Source organism: Seriola aureovittata, chromosome 12, assembly GCF_021018895.1.
Source record: "Seriola aureovittata isolate HTS-2021-v1 ecotype China chromosome 12, ASM2101889v1, whole genome shotgun sequence".
In the NCBI taxonomy this organism is placed as follows: Eukaryota; Metazoa; Chordata; class Actinopteri; order Carangiformes; family Carangidae; genus Seriola; species Seriola aureovittata.
Window position 1 is genome coordinate 7,615,740 of NC_079375.1, and position 20,525 is coordinate 7,636,264.

Here is a 20,525-nt window from a genome sequence, read left to right on the forward strand (position 1 = left end):
TCAGAAGGTCAGCATCGGAGCTGAGAGGGTAGCACTGTCTTTCTTACTCGAGGACACTTCAGCAGCGGTCACAAAGATTTAACCACTGGACGTCAAAGCATTCAACAACTGACACCGAACACCAGCATGATGCAAATCAACTTTCTATGTCCCCAACATTTTTAGTGGGTGAGATTTTGGAAAAAAAAAAAAAACCCAGATTGGGGCATGTCAGGCTTGAGGTTTGAGTCATAGTACATGTTTACGCAGCACACAACTGGATTAAGTGTAATCAGAGAATATGCTTTTGATACAGTGTTCATAATTATTTCAAGAAATGAAAACATTTTGGTAAAGTTATTTTCCTGCCTCCAAGGAGAAACGTGACAGGCCTGTTTTGTGGAGGCACGCATTTGGATCCGTAGAGGATGTTCTACTTGGTGCAGGCTGGTCTCAAAGCAGTAGGTGTCGCTGTTTCTCTCTAATAGACAGCTAGACAGCAGACCTGAAGGGATGCAATGGTAAGTGAGTCTTCTGAAATTCATAAGATCTTCCTAGAGGTGGTCGCGTTTATTTGATGTTTTCAGTTGTAAAGACGCTGATTAAATTTTAATCTATCAAAATATATTTTGTTAAATCAAAGAAAGTCTGAGCATTTGTGACACGTTATCTTTTAATACTTTATGCTGTTCGCATCCATCTCCGCGTCCCACCTCTTGCTTCCAATTATCTCAGAGAGCCGGACCGGTTACCAGACCAAGACTTCTGATTGGCCGGATCAGGTGTCAATCATACCCTCGTCCTGTAGACTCCTGTTGGCGAATTCAGTCCACACCAGAAGTCAGAAAGTCAAATTTTACCAAGGGCACAAAAGGGGAAGCGTACATTTATCCGGTTATTCTCACTGCTCTCATCACGTTTCATAGGAAAGTAGTGGAATTATACTCTTTAGTTTTTTGAACGTTGCTTGTTTGTTTGGTTTTGTAGTTTAAAAAAGGAGGTTAATTGGGCTTTAGGACTTGTTGGCTCATTTCTCCGACATTTTTGCGCGCCGTGCCAGCGCAGCCGCTCGCGCACCTGAGTCTGCTGCTCAATTTGTGCAGCGTCAACATGACTTTAATGCTTCTTAGCCACTAAACTATGATGGTGACAATACCCACCGGTGACATGCTTGTTGTGGCGAGCCTCCGTAAATGCGCAATCTCTCACTGTGGAATAACCACTGGGGTCCAGGTGTCATCATCAGGGAGAGCTGATGTGGCCGTTTGGCGGAGCGCACCACCAGTTTGATGCTTTCTGGGATTTGACAGAGCGCAAGAGTTTGGGATGCAACAGAAACCCTAGAGAGACAATCCCCTGCTACTTTCACCTGGATTCAACAAGGGCTGCCCAGAGCCATGGCCTCTGAGGTGGTGTGCGGGCTGGTCTTCAGGTTACTGCTGCCAGTGTGTCTTGCAGCTGGTGAGTTGTTGGTTTTTTTTAATGCAACAAATTCTTTAATGGCTTTTTGTGCTATGTGTGCTTCAGCTGGGATTGGGTATTGATAGTTTATCTAATACTCATAAAGTCGATTCACTATCCTGCACGTGTTTATTATACTTACATGTGATTTTAAAGGAAGGCTGTGGCTTAAACATTTTACTAAGTGACTTTTATTTTGTTTTTATTTAGAAAAATGGCTTTTCCCACTGTTGTGCACTGACACGAATCATCTGTGACATTAATTCAAAAATCTGATTGCACCCATCTTTAGTATTTGTGTATGTAGGATGTTCAGAGCAGCAATCAAATTTATGCTTGAGTGAAAATTATATCGAAATTTAATATGATTTACACGAGCGACCTCATGATGCTGGAGGTCACAGTTCATCCCTCCTCAATGCTGAGATCTGTGCTCTCACACTGAACCCAAACGAGGGTGCACAGACTCATGCATCAGCTATTATATAAATTACAAACCAGGAGCGAATGGTGCACCAGCACTGTCCCTCACTTGGCTGTCACCTTTTATTGGATTTAGTAAAGGAAACACAGCCGACAACAGAGAGGACAGTCACTGCAGAGTGTGCGACAAAGGCAACCTTTTGGAGTCACTGCACACTGCATATGTTTATCTGTCAGTCTGGATGTCTGGAAATGTCTGGTATTAAAAAAAGGAGACTAATAATAATAAGTTAATGTTTTTATCCTTCCACAGTGTTTTATACTAAAATCACCAAACCACAGTTTAGTTTTTTCTATTGTTTTATTCTAATCAGTTTTTTCACTCTGAATGAGACACAAATTTAATTTCAGCGCACAGAGTTTGCTCAAACATGAAAATTACACACAGTGCTTTTATAGTATTGGTGATTTAAATCTTTGGTTTCCATTGTGGTTTTTGAGTTTTTCTTAATGGCTATTAATGAATCATCAGTGGTGTTATTGATTGTTTAGCTGCTGACTGGACATTGAGCACATGTCTGTAGTGTTAATATTATTAATTAACATTTGCATTGCCTTGACGCTGTTAGAGCTTCATGTCTTGTGTTGTTTCTCATTCAGTTTTTGTTGCTTTGTTTACAGCGTTTGTAACTTTGTTGAGAGAAGTGCTCGACATAGATGGAGTTGCTGCTGTTGTGTTATTGAATGTTTTCCTTTGTTCATTCTTTTGCTTTGAAGATTTGGGTTATTCATACTCCAAATGTGGCAGCTTATTTGGTGACTTTTAGCAGCTTTAAGCAGACTGGAGGAGTCTCATCCTTGAAGCTCAGATAGTTAGTTTCACCGACAAAGAGGGCACACACTTAAATGCAGATTTGCGGAGATGATGCTCGAGGCCTGATCATGAACACACCTCAGATGCAGACTCCATTAAATGCACTTTACTTTGTGTTTAAAGCTATAATTTTGTGGTAGGCCACAAATGAAAAATGATTAGCGTCTAACTGCCACTGAGGTTTCCACTTTGGTGTCTGTGTAAGACTTATTACGCTGGTGTACTTTTAAAGCTAACAGCATGCTTTCTATAGATAAGACCCACTCAGTACCACCATGATGCATCACCTGACAGCCCGACGCCCCCTTTATTTCCAAAAGCAATTGCAAGGCCATGCATTGTCTCCCATTAATTCATGGAAAGTCGTTTTAACAGTATGAATTAGTAATGCGGTTGTGAGGGAGAGAAGAATTGCCTTCCCTTTTATCGTAAACATACCTTTTTAATATTTTATGTTTTTTCAAAGTGCAAATGAGCACTTGTCATTCACCGCAGCCGTGCAGAGTAACTGACAGGATGGAGGAAATGTAAAGTGGAAAGAACGGAACGTGTACGAGTGCAGATGGCGTTAGGGATGAGAGAAAGTATTTGTATTATCAGCATCACCTGCAGCAACTGAGTTTTCTTAATTGTCTCTGTTTTTGTCAACCAAGGACCTCTTACTTAACACTACTGAATGGATTTGATGTAGATCAATAACCATCAGCAAACAGTTTATGCTGATAATTGTTTTTTTTACCTCAGGATTTACCTTATTTGTCTCTTGATTTGGTTCAAATTCTTATAGTTTTGTCTTCGATGTCATGATTTTATGGTAAAATAGGACAATAAAATATATTTTTGTCGTCTTATCGCTGAATAAACAGCACAGCAGATGCTGTCTGACTCAAACACCTACATCTCTCTTGCTGTTTACATTCAGTGGTGTAATATATATTGCCGATCCTCGCTGTTCTCGTGTCCTATAGTGAAAGACTTGTCTTCTGACGTTACATAGTCCGTGTTTCCTGTTGGCCATCTGACAGCACCTCTATTGAAAAGCACAGAACTGCTGGGCCCATGTGTACACAGTCCCTCTACCACCACACACACACACACATTTGCACACAGTTACAGTTTCACTGATCAAACAGTCCGCGGTTTATGTGTTTACTGGCAGAGTTTGGAGTGTGAACATGATTGTGAGCGTGCACTTTCCCAAATGTCTGATCTGATATCGAACATGTCGTGTGAACGCACAGACGGAGCAGCAGGTCAGCTGTGTTGAGTGGGGCAGGTTGCAGCAGAGTAAAGCACAAATAAAGACAGACAGAGGTGGCAGTGGATGTGCAGATGCTTAGCTGCTGGGAGCATCACTGGAACCATCATGCTCATTTCTGTTTGAGTTTTAATTTAATAAGACAAAATCAATTTCTGCCTACACGCTGCTCCATAGATGATGTGCTGGTGCGTCACAAATCTGCAAGCAGACACAGCTCGTGCTATCATAGTAGTCTTGAGGAGAACTAATGGTTTTAACCCACTTAGATTAGTCATCACAAGTGATAACAACACACAATGAAAGTGCATAGGAACAAAAACCTTTCAATCAAAACTACACTCTATCCCAGCAGAAACAGATCAATTATCTCTTGTGAAAATGTGGTAAAAAATTGTTCTGTTTAAGATCGACAATCATGTAAAGAAAAAAAAAACTTTAATTATACATAATAATGTATAAAATCATTTATTTTAATGTGCTTAATTAAAAAATGCTCCTGTCTTTTGTCAGATTAAGCAAAATGAACCAGGAGCAGAGTTATACACTTGGCTTGGGCGAAATCCAAAACGTAATATCTCAGTACAATCCAGCCCAAATTGCCATATACGATTATTATTATCGCGGGGAGGGGGATTGAATATTTGAATAATATATAATAGTTATAATAGTGTTGTATTTTATGTGTCAGATTCTTTTCCCACCAAGGCAATGGTGCTTCATTTTAACATTGTTGAACATAAACGAATCAGCAAAAAATATGTGATCCAACATTTCAAGTGAGTCTGCTGGTTCAGTCAGTAAACCAGTTAGAGGCAGAGCTGTGCACACAAGAGAAGCGTTGAGTTAAAAACAGTTTTTAGGTTGTTAGCTAAAAACAAATTCAGATTTGACAGAGTTTGAGGAGCCAGGTTAGAGAAGACGTGATGCTACATGAAAAGGAGAGCCTTGGTGTAAGTAGTTAAATGTCTGATAAAGAATATCTATTCTCAAACTGGAGGTTACTATGACATAAACAGTCTCGTCTTCGGTTAGCATGACGCTAACCCAGGCTAATTTAGCTAGCAGCCTAATTTATCATAAGCTACCAGCATTAAATGTAAATGTAGCTAATGTTAGCAAATTTCAGTTGACGTCTTCACTAATGTCAGTTACATTACTGCTATGGTCAGCTTCTAGCAAACTCAAAAGTTAAATAAAATTAATTTTGATTAAAAAAAAATGTTTCTTCAGTATTTTCAAACTGAGCATGTTTGGTTTTAACTATTAATCAGATGAAATGAAGACATCACCTGTAATGTGTAATCTGGGAACCTGTAATGAGCATTTTTGTAATTTTTACATTTTATTATATAATAATAATAATTATTATAATTATTATTATTAAATTACTTAATAATGAAAATAGTAATATCTCACAAATGAAATTATCTTTGACAAAGTTGAAGGCTTTTGGTAAGAACATGGGCTATGTCAATTGATAACTCTATTTTTCTTCAGTAAACTGTCTTTGTAATTCAGTGTATGACATAAAATGTAATTGCCACAGTCCAGGTGTCTATCAGCCATCTTGACTTTGACTTTAAAAAAGATAATTTGAAGTTTTGTGCTTTGATGAAAGGAATAACCCTCTGCCCTGCACAGTGGTGGTATAGACTTGATGTGGTATGCTCTTTTTTTATTTTTTTCAGATGGCTTTAAATTCCTCTGTTATCTCCCCCGTGCTCAGCCATGCCAGGCACAGCACCACCTTATCTTCTATCACTGCATTTATGTTTTTGGGCTCAAACTCTGAAGTCAGTTGGCCCTGCCTTCACATTTAAGGCTGGTTAGCCTCTCTTGTGCTGAGGCTTTGTGTGTCTGTAATAATAGCTTTTATTGGGAAAGACAAAAGCATGATTCGCCCCTGAATGGGGATTTTTACTGTAATCTGATGTCTGAAAACAACGGCAGTTTATTTTCATTCCCTGTGTAAAAATCCTCAGATGGTGAGTCATACAGAGAAGGCAAATGGTCAGGAAGACTGCGGTCGGGTGTCTGCAGGCTAGCAGCTGGAGCACAGCCATGCAGATACAGATAGATTATCTCCACACAGTATAGATACAAAATGACTGCATTAGATTTGTAGCTGAGCAGATGAATAATTGGGGCAGCAGATTCCAGACCACCAACTTGGGTAAAATAGACAGGTTTAGAGCTTATTTAATGCAACATTTAACAGAGATGAAGTGGGTGGAGATAGAATTGGTGCAGAGTGTGAGACCAAAAATTAAAGATTGTGAGTCATTCCCTCCTTATTCACCCAAGAGGCATAGAGTGAAAAAACTCTTTCACCTACTTGTTGAAAACATTTGACAAATGAACGATAATGATGAAGTGCTTTTTTGTGTCATTATATTTGTATATTTGTCTGTCTGGCGTGTCAAGCACTCATGCATACTGGAAACTCACACAAAGATAATTTACATGTTGTTTGCGCTCTGCTCAAACATGACAGCACCCATAACATTTATTAACTTTTGTTAGTTTTGATTGGTCTGGATGTGAGTACAGAGAAAACCAGGAGGTTCACTTACTGTACGGCTTCAGCATGGGAAACATCACCGCTAAGTCATAATGTCAATGAATAGATCCATTGAGGTGCAAAGATAAATAAAAGCACCATTTCCAGCAGTTAAGTGTAATTTTTCAGTAGTTCAGTCAACCAGTAGCTGCCCAGAAGGGCTGATCTCTCTAGACAGTAACTCATGCAGCTGAGCAGGTTGTAAACTTTGTGCTTGTTGATATAGCCACAAGAAGAAATTTGGGAGGTCAGACTGTGTGTTCAGTGTGTACTTCCCTTGCTGCACTACCTACTGACCTAAAAATGTAGAAGCTACGCAGCTTACTTTAGGAAAACAAAAAAACTTTGAGTTGTAAATGTAAGATGACATGATTTGAGCTGATCTCACAGATGTTCTCAGTAGTCAAGTTGTTAAAAAACTCAAGAGTACTTCATGCAACCTTAAGACCTGAGCGTTGAAATGGTGTTTACTAGTGTGTGGCTTATTTTGGACCCTGTAATTGATGTTCAGTCAGCAGGTGATGTGAGCTGTTTAACTGGTAAAAGCCCCAATCAGGCCAGATGGTCAGTCTGACTCGGGGAAATGAGGTGCGCTTCGGATCAATACATCAATTAATGGTTTTTGGAAGTCATGTTTGCACTTAAGTGTTTTAACTTTCATCATGAGCTCAAAAGACTTCCTTCATGTGCTCGGAGAGGGTGTTTATATGTGTGTCGAGGGAGAGTGTTCGGGAAAGGGTGAGTGTGTGGAGTTACATAATCCGGTCTCGTGTAGTGACACATCCTAAATACTGGAACAGTGCATTAAATTCAAGCTTGACTGAATTCAAAGTAGAGTAGGGCTACAACTAAAGACTGTTTTCATTCTCAGTTAATCTGCTGATTATTTTCTTTGTTAATATATTGATCAAAAGGTCTGTAAAATGTCAGAAAACAGTGAAAAATGTCCATCACATCACACAGTCACACAGTAAAACCCAAAAACATACAGTTTGCAATGAAATAAAAGCAAGAAAAGCAGCAAATCCTCACATTTAAGAAACTGTTACCAGAAAAGATATTTGGCTTAAGCAATTAATTAATTATCAAGACATAAATAAAAGGCAAGAATTAAAGTGAATATATTACAAAAAGTTATATTATGAGCTCTCACTTTGATCCTAAAAAAACCCTTAACCCTTTTCAGTCACTGGTCATGACATTTCACTCTTCCTGCTCCATGTCTCCGTGTTTTGGTGTTCCCAAAGTTTTGGCAACCAAAAGTTATTTTCCTGTTTTCGAAAACCCATGGTACATCATGCATTTAAAGGCCATCTGCTGCCTGACGGTGGTCCGCTGCAAACTCTCTGATATGTTGTTTTCTCTGATTTTTATCATAGAAAAATGATCCAGTTTCAATAACGCTCACAAATCCATGAAATGCTGCAGGATTCTTGCAAAATGAGATCTTCACATATGATACAAAGCTGCACTCTGTGAGGCTGTAAACAGCACAGGGAGGCGGATCTGACCGCCGGCAGCACAGTCAGTTAATTGTCTCTCTTAACACCCAAGAAACTATCGGGTGATTATTGTACTTCAAAACAAATGTCAATTCCCTGAATGACTGAATTAAGCTCAAGCTCTTTTTGTGATGCAGAGCAGATGAACAGATAATGAGGATTGTGAGTGTAAAGCTTGGTTAGAGGAATGTTCTGGCTTTTTATTGGTATGAGCAGCTTTTCTACACCAGGAACATTTTAACGACTTTCACCACATGTTTCTCTCAAATCTGTGTTTAGTTGATCTCAGTGACGACTCCTGATCAAGCAGCTTGTTGCCACTGCCAGCTTCTGCATTTTATTTGCTGTTAAAAGTTATGTAATGCAGCATTACACACCAAGCTATAGATATCCTCTTACAGCACTGGTATTTAAATGGAGTTTTGTTGTTGTTTATTGTGATTAAAAGGTGGATTTGCAGCCTAACTCTTCAATGTTTTTTCTCTCTGTTTCTCCAGCTTGCCTGTTCAGGTACAATGCCCTGTCTTTCGTCTACCTCATCTACCTCCTGCTTATCCCACTCTTCGCAGAGCCCACAAGCACGTCGATGCACGGTAAGATCTGCAGCGTAACTCTCTTTGAAGCCTCACGCATTCGATGGCTTTGCCGTCGTCCATCGCCTGGAGAATCTTGACTGTTTCCCAAAAGCCCCCACTTTGAATTGCAATATTGTTCTCAGTAATACAAACCAGCCCTTCTCCAGGGGACTTGAATTTCCTTGAGATGAGGGTGGATTTGGCACATAGTTCTATGCATGAAAGGTTATATCTGTTTGTACGTTCATGATTCCATCTGTAATAATAAAAAGTTATCCACGGCTGGTCAGATGTGAGATAGAAAGCTACAGTCTGTCAGGGCCAGATCTCATGTCTACTTGATGAGCATGATCATTTTAGGCTCAGGTTTGGTTTGTTTGCACGGATAATGTTCATGCAAATAGATTAAACATTAAAAGAAGCACAAGCTGTGCAGTTGAGAAAAGAGACTCATAGAAGCCTATAAAGATCCTTCAGAGAAAAAAAAGAAAATTTGGGGCTGTTTTTGATAAAGGCTAACCACTTCAGTTATCAAAAGGGGGGATATAAAAGTTGCTCCTAAGATTCAAGTTTCATTTAGTAATACCATGATTTGACAACTGTTATTAGTTGATTCAGCTGATATGAGGTTGAGGTTGATATTTAAGCTCTTTGATATTTTGGTTCAGTAAATGAAAGCCACTCAACGCTGCTGAAGTAGCACCCACATTGTCCTTCAGAGACCACATGGCGACCACTCATCCTGTAAAGAAATGTCAATCACAATGGACCTCTGAGGTGTATGAGAAGTGACTGAGGTAAATGTTCTCCTCACGGATGATGAATGTGGGATTGCGGTCGCCAAGTACGGCCACGCCTATGTGCATTCCCCTCACCGCAAAAATACTAAACAGCACACCTCTCAGACCTCTAACAATATGGCCTTCTGTAGGAGACCACATGCAGTGTTTAATAATACATCAACCCATATTGACGGAGGGAACAACATCCAGTTCGAGAGCCGTCTCTGCTCGTCTCCAGCTGAAATAACAATCAGGAAGTAAAGGAACGAAGAGAGGGAGAGGAGAGGAGGGAGGAAGGAAAGTGGACCACTTACACTCTCATCAATAGTTAAAGAGAGAAGTCTTCTAGTAAAGCTGAATGTTCAAGGGTGTGATGGCTGTTGACTTCATCAGTTATGTCAGGGTTTACATGGTCGTTTTAGTTTTTATGAAAACCTTCCTGTCTCATCAGACTAAAAAAAAGAGCCAAAATGTCCTGAGATTATTTAGTTTTGCCCAAATTACTGTAAATTAGACATCGACACCAACAGTAAATAGCAACATGTTTTTTTTCATTAAAGTATTTCATGTTTATGATGATTAGTTTTTTAGTGTAAAAAAAGAAAAACCAAAGAAAGAAGATTATTAGTTAATTTTCTTTCAAAACTGTGGTGGTGTGTTTATTGTAAAGGTAATTTTACTTAATTCTTTTAGCCCATTCATTCTTCCTTTGCAAGGTAACTCTATCAGGTGATTTTGCTGTTTAGGGTTAGGGTTCTTCTAAACGTTGTATTAAAACGGTTTAGAGTCCAAACAACATATATTGTGCAGTAAAGAAATTACTCAGAGCAGGATTAAAGTAAAGATATGAAGAAATTACTTGAACAAAAGTAAAATGTTAATGAAAAAGGCATTTAATTTAAATAACTTTTTCTTTATGTGACTGTGGAATGTTTTTGCTTATCTGTCTCTGATAAAAAAAAAAATATATAAATCATACTTTGGCAAGTTGTTTTTCGTATTAATTACTGAACTTATATTCTTACGTTCGAAAAAAAAACGAGATACTCGTCTCCCAGATGGTGTCATTATAATAGTTACGGACCTTTATACTTTTGAGTAACTTTGTTGATTCTGGTTTTGCTGATCATACAGTTACATATGTTCTTGTGTTCTGTGTTCATATCTTTAGAACTAATTTACATTTCTGGTGATTTCTACAATTTGTTGTTTTTGCTGTTGCTGTTGTAGGCAGCATAATGTAATATCAGAGTGCTGCATTGTGAATAAGGGACATAATTTATTTCTCAAGTAAAGAGCTGCAAGAAACCCGTTCTCTTGGGGCTGTCATAATTCATTTTGGTTTTTGGTACTCAGGAACTCACTAAAGATCGCATGTAGACTTGTGAATGCATGAATGAATGCATTCATCATCAAAATTTTGCAGACCATCATTCAGATGAAAACATTGTTTGTGCCCTGAGGCTCCCAGCAGGTGTTTCCTGATCAGTGAATTTGACTTTCCTCAGAAACTAATTATTAAATGGGTGTTGTGTCTTTAATAATGGTTCATGGTTTTTTGGCATATCTGAATTAGACTGTTTCTTGTTTGCCAGTCACATATGTCACAGTGTTTGAAGCAGGTGTGAGTAAATGCTTCTCAAAATGTAATGAAAACTGTTGCACAATGCCTCAACTAACAACAAAGTGTCCTCACAAATGCCCTAAAACCTAGGCTTATACATTTTCTTTGTTTTTGTTTAAAGTTACATAAACAAGAATATCCCATTGACGCTCTTTTTCCAGCTTGTAAACTAAAATTGTTTTGACTATGTTACCAGCTTATGTTTATGTAACCTTTGCCCAGGCGTTCTGTATTAAAATGATTGTGCGAAGTAGCAAAAACACAAAAGAAGTGAACTAAATAGCCATAGGCGTCAGATAGCATGAGATATGCTCCTAGTGTAACACCTGCCAGGACATGAAACCCATCTGTTTGCCTCACCTGTCTGTCACCAAGGTGGAGGAGGAGGAGAACACAACATGAGGAAGTTGCAGCAAACATGGTCTTAGTAAAAGGAATATTTTTGAATGATTCTGAAATGACTGGAAAATATAATCATGGCAGAATAAACAGGTTATTTGGAGGGTAAATATCAATTGAGGGTAAAAATATTTAGTTTGGGCACCACATACCTTTGTAAAATTATAGATTATATATTGTAGAATTATACCTGGTTATAGTTGGGGATGATTGTGGTAGCACTGCCAAAACTAATTTGTACTGTACAGTATCAACTGTCTATATAAAATAATTACGATATTGTGGTATTGTCTGATAATCCTAAGTAGATAATCACAGTCTGTAGAGTTGAAACGTGTAGTTTGTCTCCTCATTCCTGGCTGTGACATCCACACTGTTCAGTTAATTATGTGTCTTGTATGTAAACCTACTGTAGACATCCAGAATACACACTGAGAGTACTGACTTACAAAAACACATGTTTGCTGTGCAGAAAACAGACACACTGTACATTTTGTAAAATGATTTTAGACAGAATTAGGAAAGGGGATTGAGCTAAATTCAGTGCTTTCTTTTGATGGTCTGTTTCATTTTGTGTGTTCAGACATAAAGGACACGCAGCAGTTAAATCGGTTAAAGTTAATTTGAGCCAAATGTTAGACATGAATAATTCATCAGATGTAATTTGCTTAAAAAAGCCACAGCAGTACAGTATGCCCAAGGATACGACAGCATACGAGACTCCAGTCCTATCTGGAGACGAACTTCTTGTTGTTGTTTGTGATTTACTCTCTAACGTTGTAATTGGCAGTAATTGGCTCCACTCTCCTTGAAGGCATTCAATCCTCAGTGGAGGTGAACAAAATCTAAACTATTACTCTCATATGGGTAGCCGGCATTTTAAGAGGCTTTACAATAAGTGCCATATGCCTTGTTGAATGGGCACTGACATGACAGTTTCACTTGGGGGGAGTCTTTTAGTGCTGGTGCATGAATTTGTATAAATATTTGATGTTATGGGTGATTTATCAGGTTTATGTTTTAGCTAGTAGACTTCTAACAGAGGGTGTCTGGTTTTAACGCATCTCGTAGTTTGGCCTAAAATCATCCATCTTTATCACACCTTTTTAAGACCTGAGACACTTTTTCTTCTCTTTTGTTGAGTCTGGCATGGGCTTCCTTAAACAGTTTCACTGGCATTTTCTGAAACTATAAATCAGGTCTTAATGTTGTCAAATGGATACAATTCTCTGATTGATTAGGGAAAAAAGCAGTAACTGTTTAATTTGAACAATGCCCCTTGTTTTGGGAGCATTTAAAAAGCGCTCTTGGGACGGCGTTTTGAGACTGAATAATGAAGCGAAGCAAAATGCTTATTCAAGATGAGCGTCAGGAACCCGAGATAGATGGCTGTCAGACAACAAAAATGTTCTATTAAATAGGGAAAAAAAAGGGGGGGGCAGAGCCAAAGCAGTTGCATTGTCCAGAACCTTTGCACCAATTTGGACGCAGAAGCTCGCTAACAGTGCTCATTCCTCATATTTACAAGCATTCTTTTCCCTCTTTGTGAAAGCCCGGGGAATTGCAATGGGAAATTAGCACAAATTGTTTTTACTTCAACATTTAATAAGCCTGCCATGGTGTGCTGTTGCGCACATTTGATAAGGTTAGCCATCAGTGGCCTGAGGCTCAGCAGTAGTGCTTCACCTGAGCCAGGATATTATGCCATACTACAGTAAAACTGTTATGTGTTCCCCTGCAAGGATGCAGTAAATTTAATGAGATGGAGATGTTGCCGCATGAAGAACCAGTGGACCAAACTGTGGAGATATGTAGGACAGTTTAATCTTTCAGGGCTGACAACACAGCAAGGGACATTATTGTTAATTCGTCATCAAAGAAGCATCAGAGTCTTGTCCAGCTTGTCCTTCCCTGAGGTTGAACATTTTCAATTTTCATAATAACAGGGTGACAGAAAAATCCTATTGTAGAGAATTATCACCATAACAACTACTGAAATTATCCCAAATACCTGTAGGTGCACTATAAAAAGGCCATGTGTTGAACAGCTGTGGCAGCTCCTCAGACTTCTCTCAACCATCCCTCCCAGGATCAGTAATGTCCTCTGACAGCTGTGTTCTTAACCTACATTAAAGGAGGACACTGGGTCAGTCGATGCCTGTATGTTGCATTTATAATCAGTCTTTATTTGCGAACCGGAATAGCGACTCAAACCAGAAACGGGTCTGGTTTCGCTCCTTCGACGATAAACTGGGGACTTAGAGAGAGTTAAGGTCTTGTGGTCCACCAGAATGTTTATTTGACTTTTCAACCAAAATAAGCTTTGCTCTTTGGTAGTGTTGGCAGTTCTTAACCAGGATATGTATCGTGATCCACAGAAAATCCCCCTTGGGTGCTCTCCCAGTCACCTTCACCTTCTTAACCAATTCATTCAAAACAGCTCCACAGCTGATCACATGAATATGAATCATTGTTTTCAGAGTTTTGCTGTAGGAAACAGCTGTCCGTGTTCGCATACATTCAGAGAGTACTTAGAATGCAGAAGTACCAGGTTGTTTTTTAATGTTGTCGACTCAAAATTTCACCAGTGCATTACAAAAAGTCTCATTTCTGGTTCGTTTTTTTAGACACAGAGAACTTTATCTGTGTCTGAGCGCAGAAATAACATGTGGAAATCCTTAAACTGAGAGCTGCTGGTGGTGGTGGTGGTGGTGGTGAACTCAATGTGGCTGTTCTCCTTCTCCAGGCCACACAGGGCGTCTGCTGCAGTCCCTCTGCTTCACCAGTATGTCCTTCCTGCTGCTCCACATCATCTATCAGATTACCGTCAACAGCCTCCTGGCCGGGAACTCCATCACCTCCGACTTCAACTGTGAGTACACTGCAGCCTTTATAGTCAGAGCTCTAAAGGTTGTGAGCTTTGTTAGGTGTGAAGAAATTTTGTAGTGTGTGTGGCATTATGTTCTTTCAAACATTTGCTGTTGCAAATTAGTATACAAACATGTTTTTAAGGAGACAGGGGGAGACAGTTGATACAGAGTTCCATGAGTACATGCAATTTAAGGAGGTCAAAACCCCTGACACAATGTAAGCACTAAGTGGCTTTCTCAAAGGGAACAATCCACTAACTCTGAGGAGTCATTTAAGACCAACATGTAGAAATCTCTACTTGTTGAGCCACATTTTCACGACGTTGTGGTCGCACACATGTGCCCTTTCCATCACACAGGACCTTCTTTGCTTAAACTCTGACCTGAGCTATTGATTCAGTGTCCCGGGGTTGTATATCACTAGAAAAAGTGTAGCTTTTCGCCTCAGCCTGAGGCAAAGTTTCCATCCAAAAAAAACGAAGCGAAGACATGCTCCATTTGCAGGAGTAGGTAAAATATGCTCTTTAATAATAATTCACAGTCTCTACACATCTCTCTCACTCTTATTGCATTTTGTCACATCATGAGGATTTATGAATCTAATACACTTCTTAATGTAATTAGCTTCCTTGTGCCATATGGGCGACACAGAAAAAGAGACTGTTGCTGCCAGCAAAGCAAACAGTGTAGGGAAGGTGTTAACACTTGGCGTTGGGCTTCTCATGAAACCCTGTATCAAACTGTAAAATTTGAATGTGTCTAGACAGGACAGACCCTGACCCTGTGTTCTAATGACTTGTTCTTTCTAATGAAAGTAAGTCGCGTTCCACTGTCGAAGTACAGCCAACTTTGCTCAGAAGGCAGAACGAACCTTATCGCCTCAGGCAGAAACACACAGAGCCATTCAGAGAGGGTAGACTAAATATTCACTCAAGGAAATTTTTATTACCGAGGTCTCGAGGACTGCCATTTTTGGCAGATCAAACCCTGGTGTGATGAGACCATAAATTCTCTCCATCTACTGTATGTACCTATGTGTCATCCATCTCTCTGTCTATTGATCTGTCTGTTCATTTCAACAATAGTTACTTATATACTTATATAGTTACTTATTCCTGTTATTTATAAATCACGAAGACCAAAACCAACAATGAAATGATCTTGCTAACAAGTGTTGTCTGTGTAGTGAGAGCCTGATATATCTTCCTCTGTGCCATAAAACACCATTGTTGTCCCAAAACTATTAAAAACACATGAATGAGTCTCACTGTTGCCCTGGCTGAAATGTTTCTTCATTAACATGAACACACACACACTCTTAGTCAACCCCACATTCACTGTCCTAATACTGTAAATACCCACAAAGCCCAGAATGTGTATTAATCCACAGCTGAAAATAGTCCCCCACAATACACTATTTACTAAAAGTAATGTATGCTAATAAAAACATCACTACCCAGCTTATGTAGCTGTTTCAAAAAATGAAAGTATGCTGTATATTTGAGAGGGGTCTTTAGCCATGCTAGTAGCTATTGGATGAATTGCCATTATATCTGATAAAGATATTCATGGCTCCCAGAGGACAAATCCTACTGACTTTAACAATCCCCAGGTGTTTCCTGTAATGTCACCATTATGTTTCCACTTGTCATTGGCATGCTAGCATTGTAATTGAGAGTATATTTACATGTACACATTAGCAGTTATTTATTTATCTATATACTTGATTGATAGTTATTTGAAATAAATACCCATAAATATGACATTATCAACAACAACAAACATTCTATTCATGACTGAAAGAATCTGAATTACACTCATAATAATCAGTGATCAGCTTTGTGGTTTTGGACCATTTGTGACCCTTTTGCTTTGTGTTACATGATTTACTCAGACCACTTGAATGCAGCCTGGTACTGGTGTTACATGCAGAGTAAGGACTATGGTTATGTGTAAGCTTTTTGTTGCAGACTTCATATCATTAAGGTCCATTGGCTTGGTTTGAATGAATAATATTTTGAGTCTTTATCTGCAACATTTAACAGCAGCTTTCCTGTACGAGCACTGAGCTGCTCACAATAGCTTCTTAGTGAACAGCTGGTGAATCCTGGCTTTTATTACGCAATTAATGAGGCACAGGGTGGAGACATTTAATGTCACACATTCATGATGATGAACTTAATATGGAGCTGAAGAGACACTAAAAAATCACAAAATGTCTTGTTGTTTTTGGGGACAACCTGCACCCAATATTACACACTATTTTACATATATATTTGGACATGTATGACTTTGCTCCACTTTGATGATTTGTATACACATTGTTGGGATTTCTACTTCCTGAAGTTAATTTTACTCTATTCCTATTTTTATTTTTGGGCCGCATATACAACAGGAATTCAGACATTGCTCTTTGTCCACTTGATCCACCGCCTACATTCTGAGAAAATGCCTTATCTCAGGTTTCTATATCTGGTGTTTAGCCCCTTGACACCCTTTTCCTTTTGGCAGCCAAGTATAAACAAGGAGTCCTCCTTTGCTGTGCAGCTCTTATCCTCCCCCCTGCATAACTTCATATAATTTCCTCTATTCACTGTGGCCAAATGCACCATTAGAGAAGTAAACTGGATTGAGTATGAATGAGAAAACCTTTCCAAAAAAGCGAACACCTCCAGCTGTTAGAGCAGGTCAGTGACTGGTCACCAGATGAGCCGGAGCCGGCTTCCTTTGGAGTTATCTGTCATTCCTCTGTGCTGACTCAATGTGGTGGGAACTGCATTTACATTTATATTTGCTTGTGAGACTTTGTATTGACCGTCAGAGAGGCTAAGATGGGTGGAGCCCGCTCTATTTCAGATAATATCAACTAAATTCTCAGATAGTGACAGAAAAATATACACTACACTGACTTTCGCATACTTTCCTGTGATTGTCTAAACCTTTTGGCAGTCATTGTCCTTTGTGACAACCCCCACCCATCTGTCCACTAAGTAGGTTAAAACAAACGAAAAGATGTGCAAGTTTGATTAGGCCTATATCTGATGGTAATGGATACCATGGATTCACCAGCTCATAAAGGCTAAACAGCCTGTTGAATGGCTGTTTTGTGAGAAGCTCCTCGGGGATAATCTTCATTAAGTCCTGTAATCGGTATATTGTTGACCTTTACCAACCTCCATATCCACACATATCCTGTCCACCATTCCCCAAATGCGAGACATTCACTGAATTCTCCTTCGGCATACAGATACTCTGATAATAGTTATGACGTGCTGAAATGTTGACGCTGCATATCACCAAGCTCTGCAGAAAAGGGCAACCGGCATTAGGCCCCAGAGATAGAAGAGAGAGAGCAAAGAAATGCTGTGCTGAGAGGTTAACGGCCCAGCAAGTACAAAGGGTGTTTTATGTTGTTCACATAAAATCTGAGGACAGATATTTTTGGTGCCTAGCTGGGGTGCAAAGTGGCCTTGCCTCAAAGAAAGTCTAACACACTGTATTGCACAATATTCATATCTTCATCTCATGGATCAGCCTGGCCTAACTTTACCTCTACTATGGCATTCCTCATGTATGATTTCACACGCAGGGCTTCCTCTAACACCTGGCAGCTGAGTTTGAGCTAGGTGAAGTTAGATGTTGCAGATGTTTGGACTTGGGAATCACTGAAACACGCTCTGTTTTGCCTGTGGTCACTGGACTGATATTTTAAGCCGAAGTATTTATATTTGAGGAATCAAATGGGAGAATTAGGTAATCTATGAACTTTATCAACCTCTGTGGCTCATTATTTGGTATAAAAACAACATTAGTGGGCCTTATCTCCTCCTGTGCAAGTCTCTGGATCTGCCCTGCATCCTGTCCGCTTAAGATAGACACAAACTAGTGGCTCGCTAATTAGACTAAAGACCCAAAAACTGTATCATGAAGGGGTAATATTAGGCTGGCATCAAAACATTTACTGGACTTATGCTAAGAATCTGTCAAACCCAGCACAATTTGCTTATGTCAGTGTGTTCACATTTTGTTTTTGCTTCATTGAGGTTCAAGTTTCATTGAGCTGTTTTTGAGCACTATGGGCACAATGCTAAATAAAAAAACTTATCAAGTCATAAGGCTAACATGTTAGCAAACAGTCAGCTACTGAAACATCCAGCAGACACAGTCTGACACAGTGCAGCAAGATTCTTGTTGGAGTCGTGTTTCCAGTGACCTGACAAATTTTAGTCTAATATAAACTGAGCTTTTTGCTCTGGTTTGGTCTCCGCTATCTCCTGAGAAAAATCAGCATGGGTGCAAAAATACTAAGATTTAGGATCTTATGAGCTTTTCCTAATTTTATGAGAAAAACAAAAATCAGTTTATACAGTTTAACATGTTAACAGCAGCATCTTCCAGCATATCATGAAATAAATCCTAGCTATTGTCAATATACAATAAAGATCCATGATGATAAAATAAAAAAGAATAAGGTGCAGATGCTTCAAGAGAATCAGTGTTTTAATATAGTGTAGTATAGTATATAGTAAGAATAATAAGATCATCATGTTATTGTCATATTACCTTTCTCTAGATAATATATCACAGTAAAGTGCATTACCAAAATAGTAATTATTGTTTTGCATTAGGTGTTTTGTTATTTTTGGCCTTTACAGGGCTGATGTTTTGTAGCACAGTTTGTTCAGTCATGGCAGCGTCTGCTGTCCGTCACTGAGTAGGAGTAGATGTGCAGAGGCGGACACATGAGTCTGGTGTCTTAAAATCTCAGTTGGAGGAGGAACGTGGGTGAAGTGTTTGATGTCAGAGGTTATGTCATGTAGGTTCCTCCCATCACAGATGTTTTGTTAAATTTCTCAACTCTTTCTCTTGTCTCATACCCACACCCCTTTCTTCTACATCTACCCCAACCAGAATTAGTTTTATTTGTGATAATCTGTTGATCTCAGAAGGAGAAGGCTAGGCCCGGCGATCATACCTTCATCCAGGCCCGAAGGATTTAGAAACATAACATCTGTGATACTGAAGCTATTCTTGCAGCTGTTTTGTCAGTAATGAGTAACAAAGAAACAATGGGATTTGCGTTGACGATTCATCGATGTTTTATCCAACTTGAGTGGAATTCAGGGCCTGTTTCCTGTTTCTGACAAGTTGCCTAATAGTGTGTAATAGTGTGACTCACTTCTTTACTGGATACTTGGTGCGCGTGTGTGTGTGTGTGTGTGTGTGTGTGTGTGTGTGTGTGTGTGTGTCAGGAGAAAACAGATTATTTTCTTTTTAATCTTTTGACATCTTTTTCTTTTTCTGCTTTACAGTGTATTTAATTTTATTGTTTCAGAGATATTGAACCATCATCCCAAAGTACTGGGGTTCTGTTTTCTTTCTCCAATATTGGTATATGCCACTTTCACCTACTGTTTTAACAAGCAAACCATTTATAACCTTAACAACCTCCTAAAAGTAGCTGCAGTTTGCACACAGGTGACACAGTAGATAAAATCTGTCTAATGAAGTGCTTTGTTTGCCGTCTGTGTTGACTTATGCTCGTCCGAGTCGAGCGCTGTCGCTGAAGTGTGTTTAACATCTTCACTCTCCTCACTGCGCTCCATAAACTTCAAACTCCAGCACCGCAGCAGCTAATTAATCTCCTATAACACCAACAGAACGAGCCGGACATATCAATATGTCATTGAGTTGAGATCCTTGAGTCACAAACTGATGCCATGTTTTCTCTGGCAGTTGAACAAAGGCTAATTAACCTTGGTCGGTTCTTCTCAGCGTGCGAGTTGAATACCTGGAAATCTCTCTCTGAGTGCTGGAGTGACGTTCAGGATCACTACAAACAGTCCGAGCTGTGGAAACAAAAACCACATGATATGTTTTTATTTTCTTGTTCTTACATATAGGTTATCCTAACAGTGAATACAGATTGTTTTCCTTCACCAGGAAATTGAATATCAGCTGAAATGAAAAGAAATCATTGATTTAAAGCAGGATTTTATGACTGTTTTTGTCAAAGGTTGAAAAGCAACTATAGCTCTTTTACAAACTACATCATCGTTCCTCGCAGTTATAAGCTGTTGATACAATGGATACAGTGATGGAAATGTGAAAGTTGTGTGTAACAGCTCTGTTTATTGTTTTCCCACTTGTAAACACCATTGTTTGTTTTTAATAACTATGATATAAAAGTGTTATTAAAGGTGTTAAGGCATATT

At 39.1% G+C, this 20,525-nt stretch overlaps 1 protein-coding gene across 7 annotated transcripts in view; it reads left to right on the forward strand.

Annotated features, from left to right (window-relative positions):
* The first annotated feature begins 833 nt into the window (after positions 1-833).
* The window catches only part of LOC130179119 (piezo-type mechanosensitive ion channel component 2), a 78,123-nt gene continuing 58,431 nt past the window's right edge, over positions 834-20,525 (forward strand). For all 7 annotated transcript variants that reach the window (XM_056391882.1, XM_056391886.1, XM_056391885.1 and 4 more), the window contains exons 1-3: positions 834-1,440; positions 8,558-8,653; positions 14,187-14,312. In XM_056391882.1, coding sequence (XP_056247857.1) covers positions 1,377-1,440; positions 8,558-8,653; positions 14,187-14,312 — 286 coding nt within the window. In that variant the 5' untranslated portion in view covers positions 834-1,376. The remainder of the gene's footprint in view (positions 1,441-8,557; positions 8,654-14,186; positions 14,313-20,525) is intronic.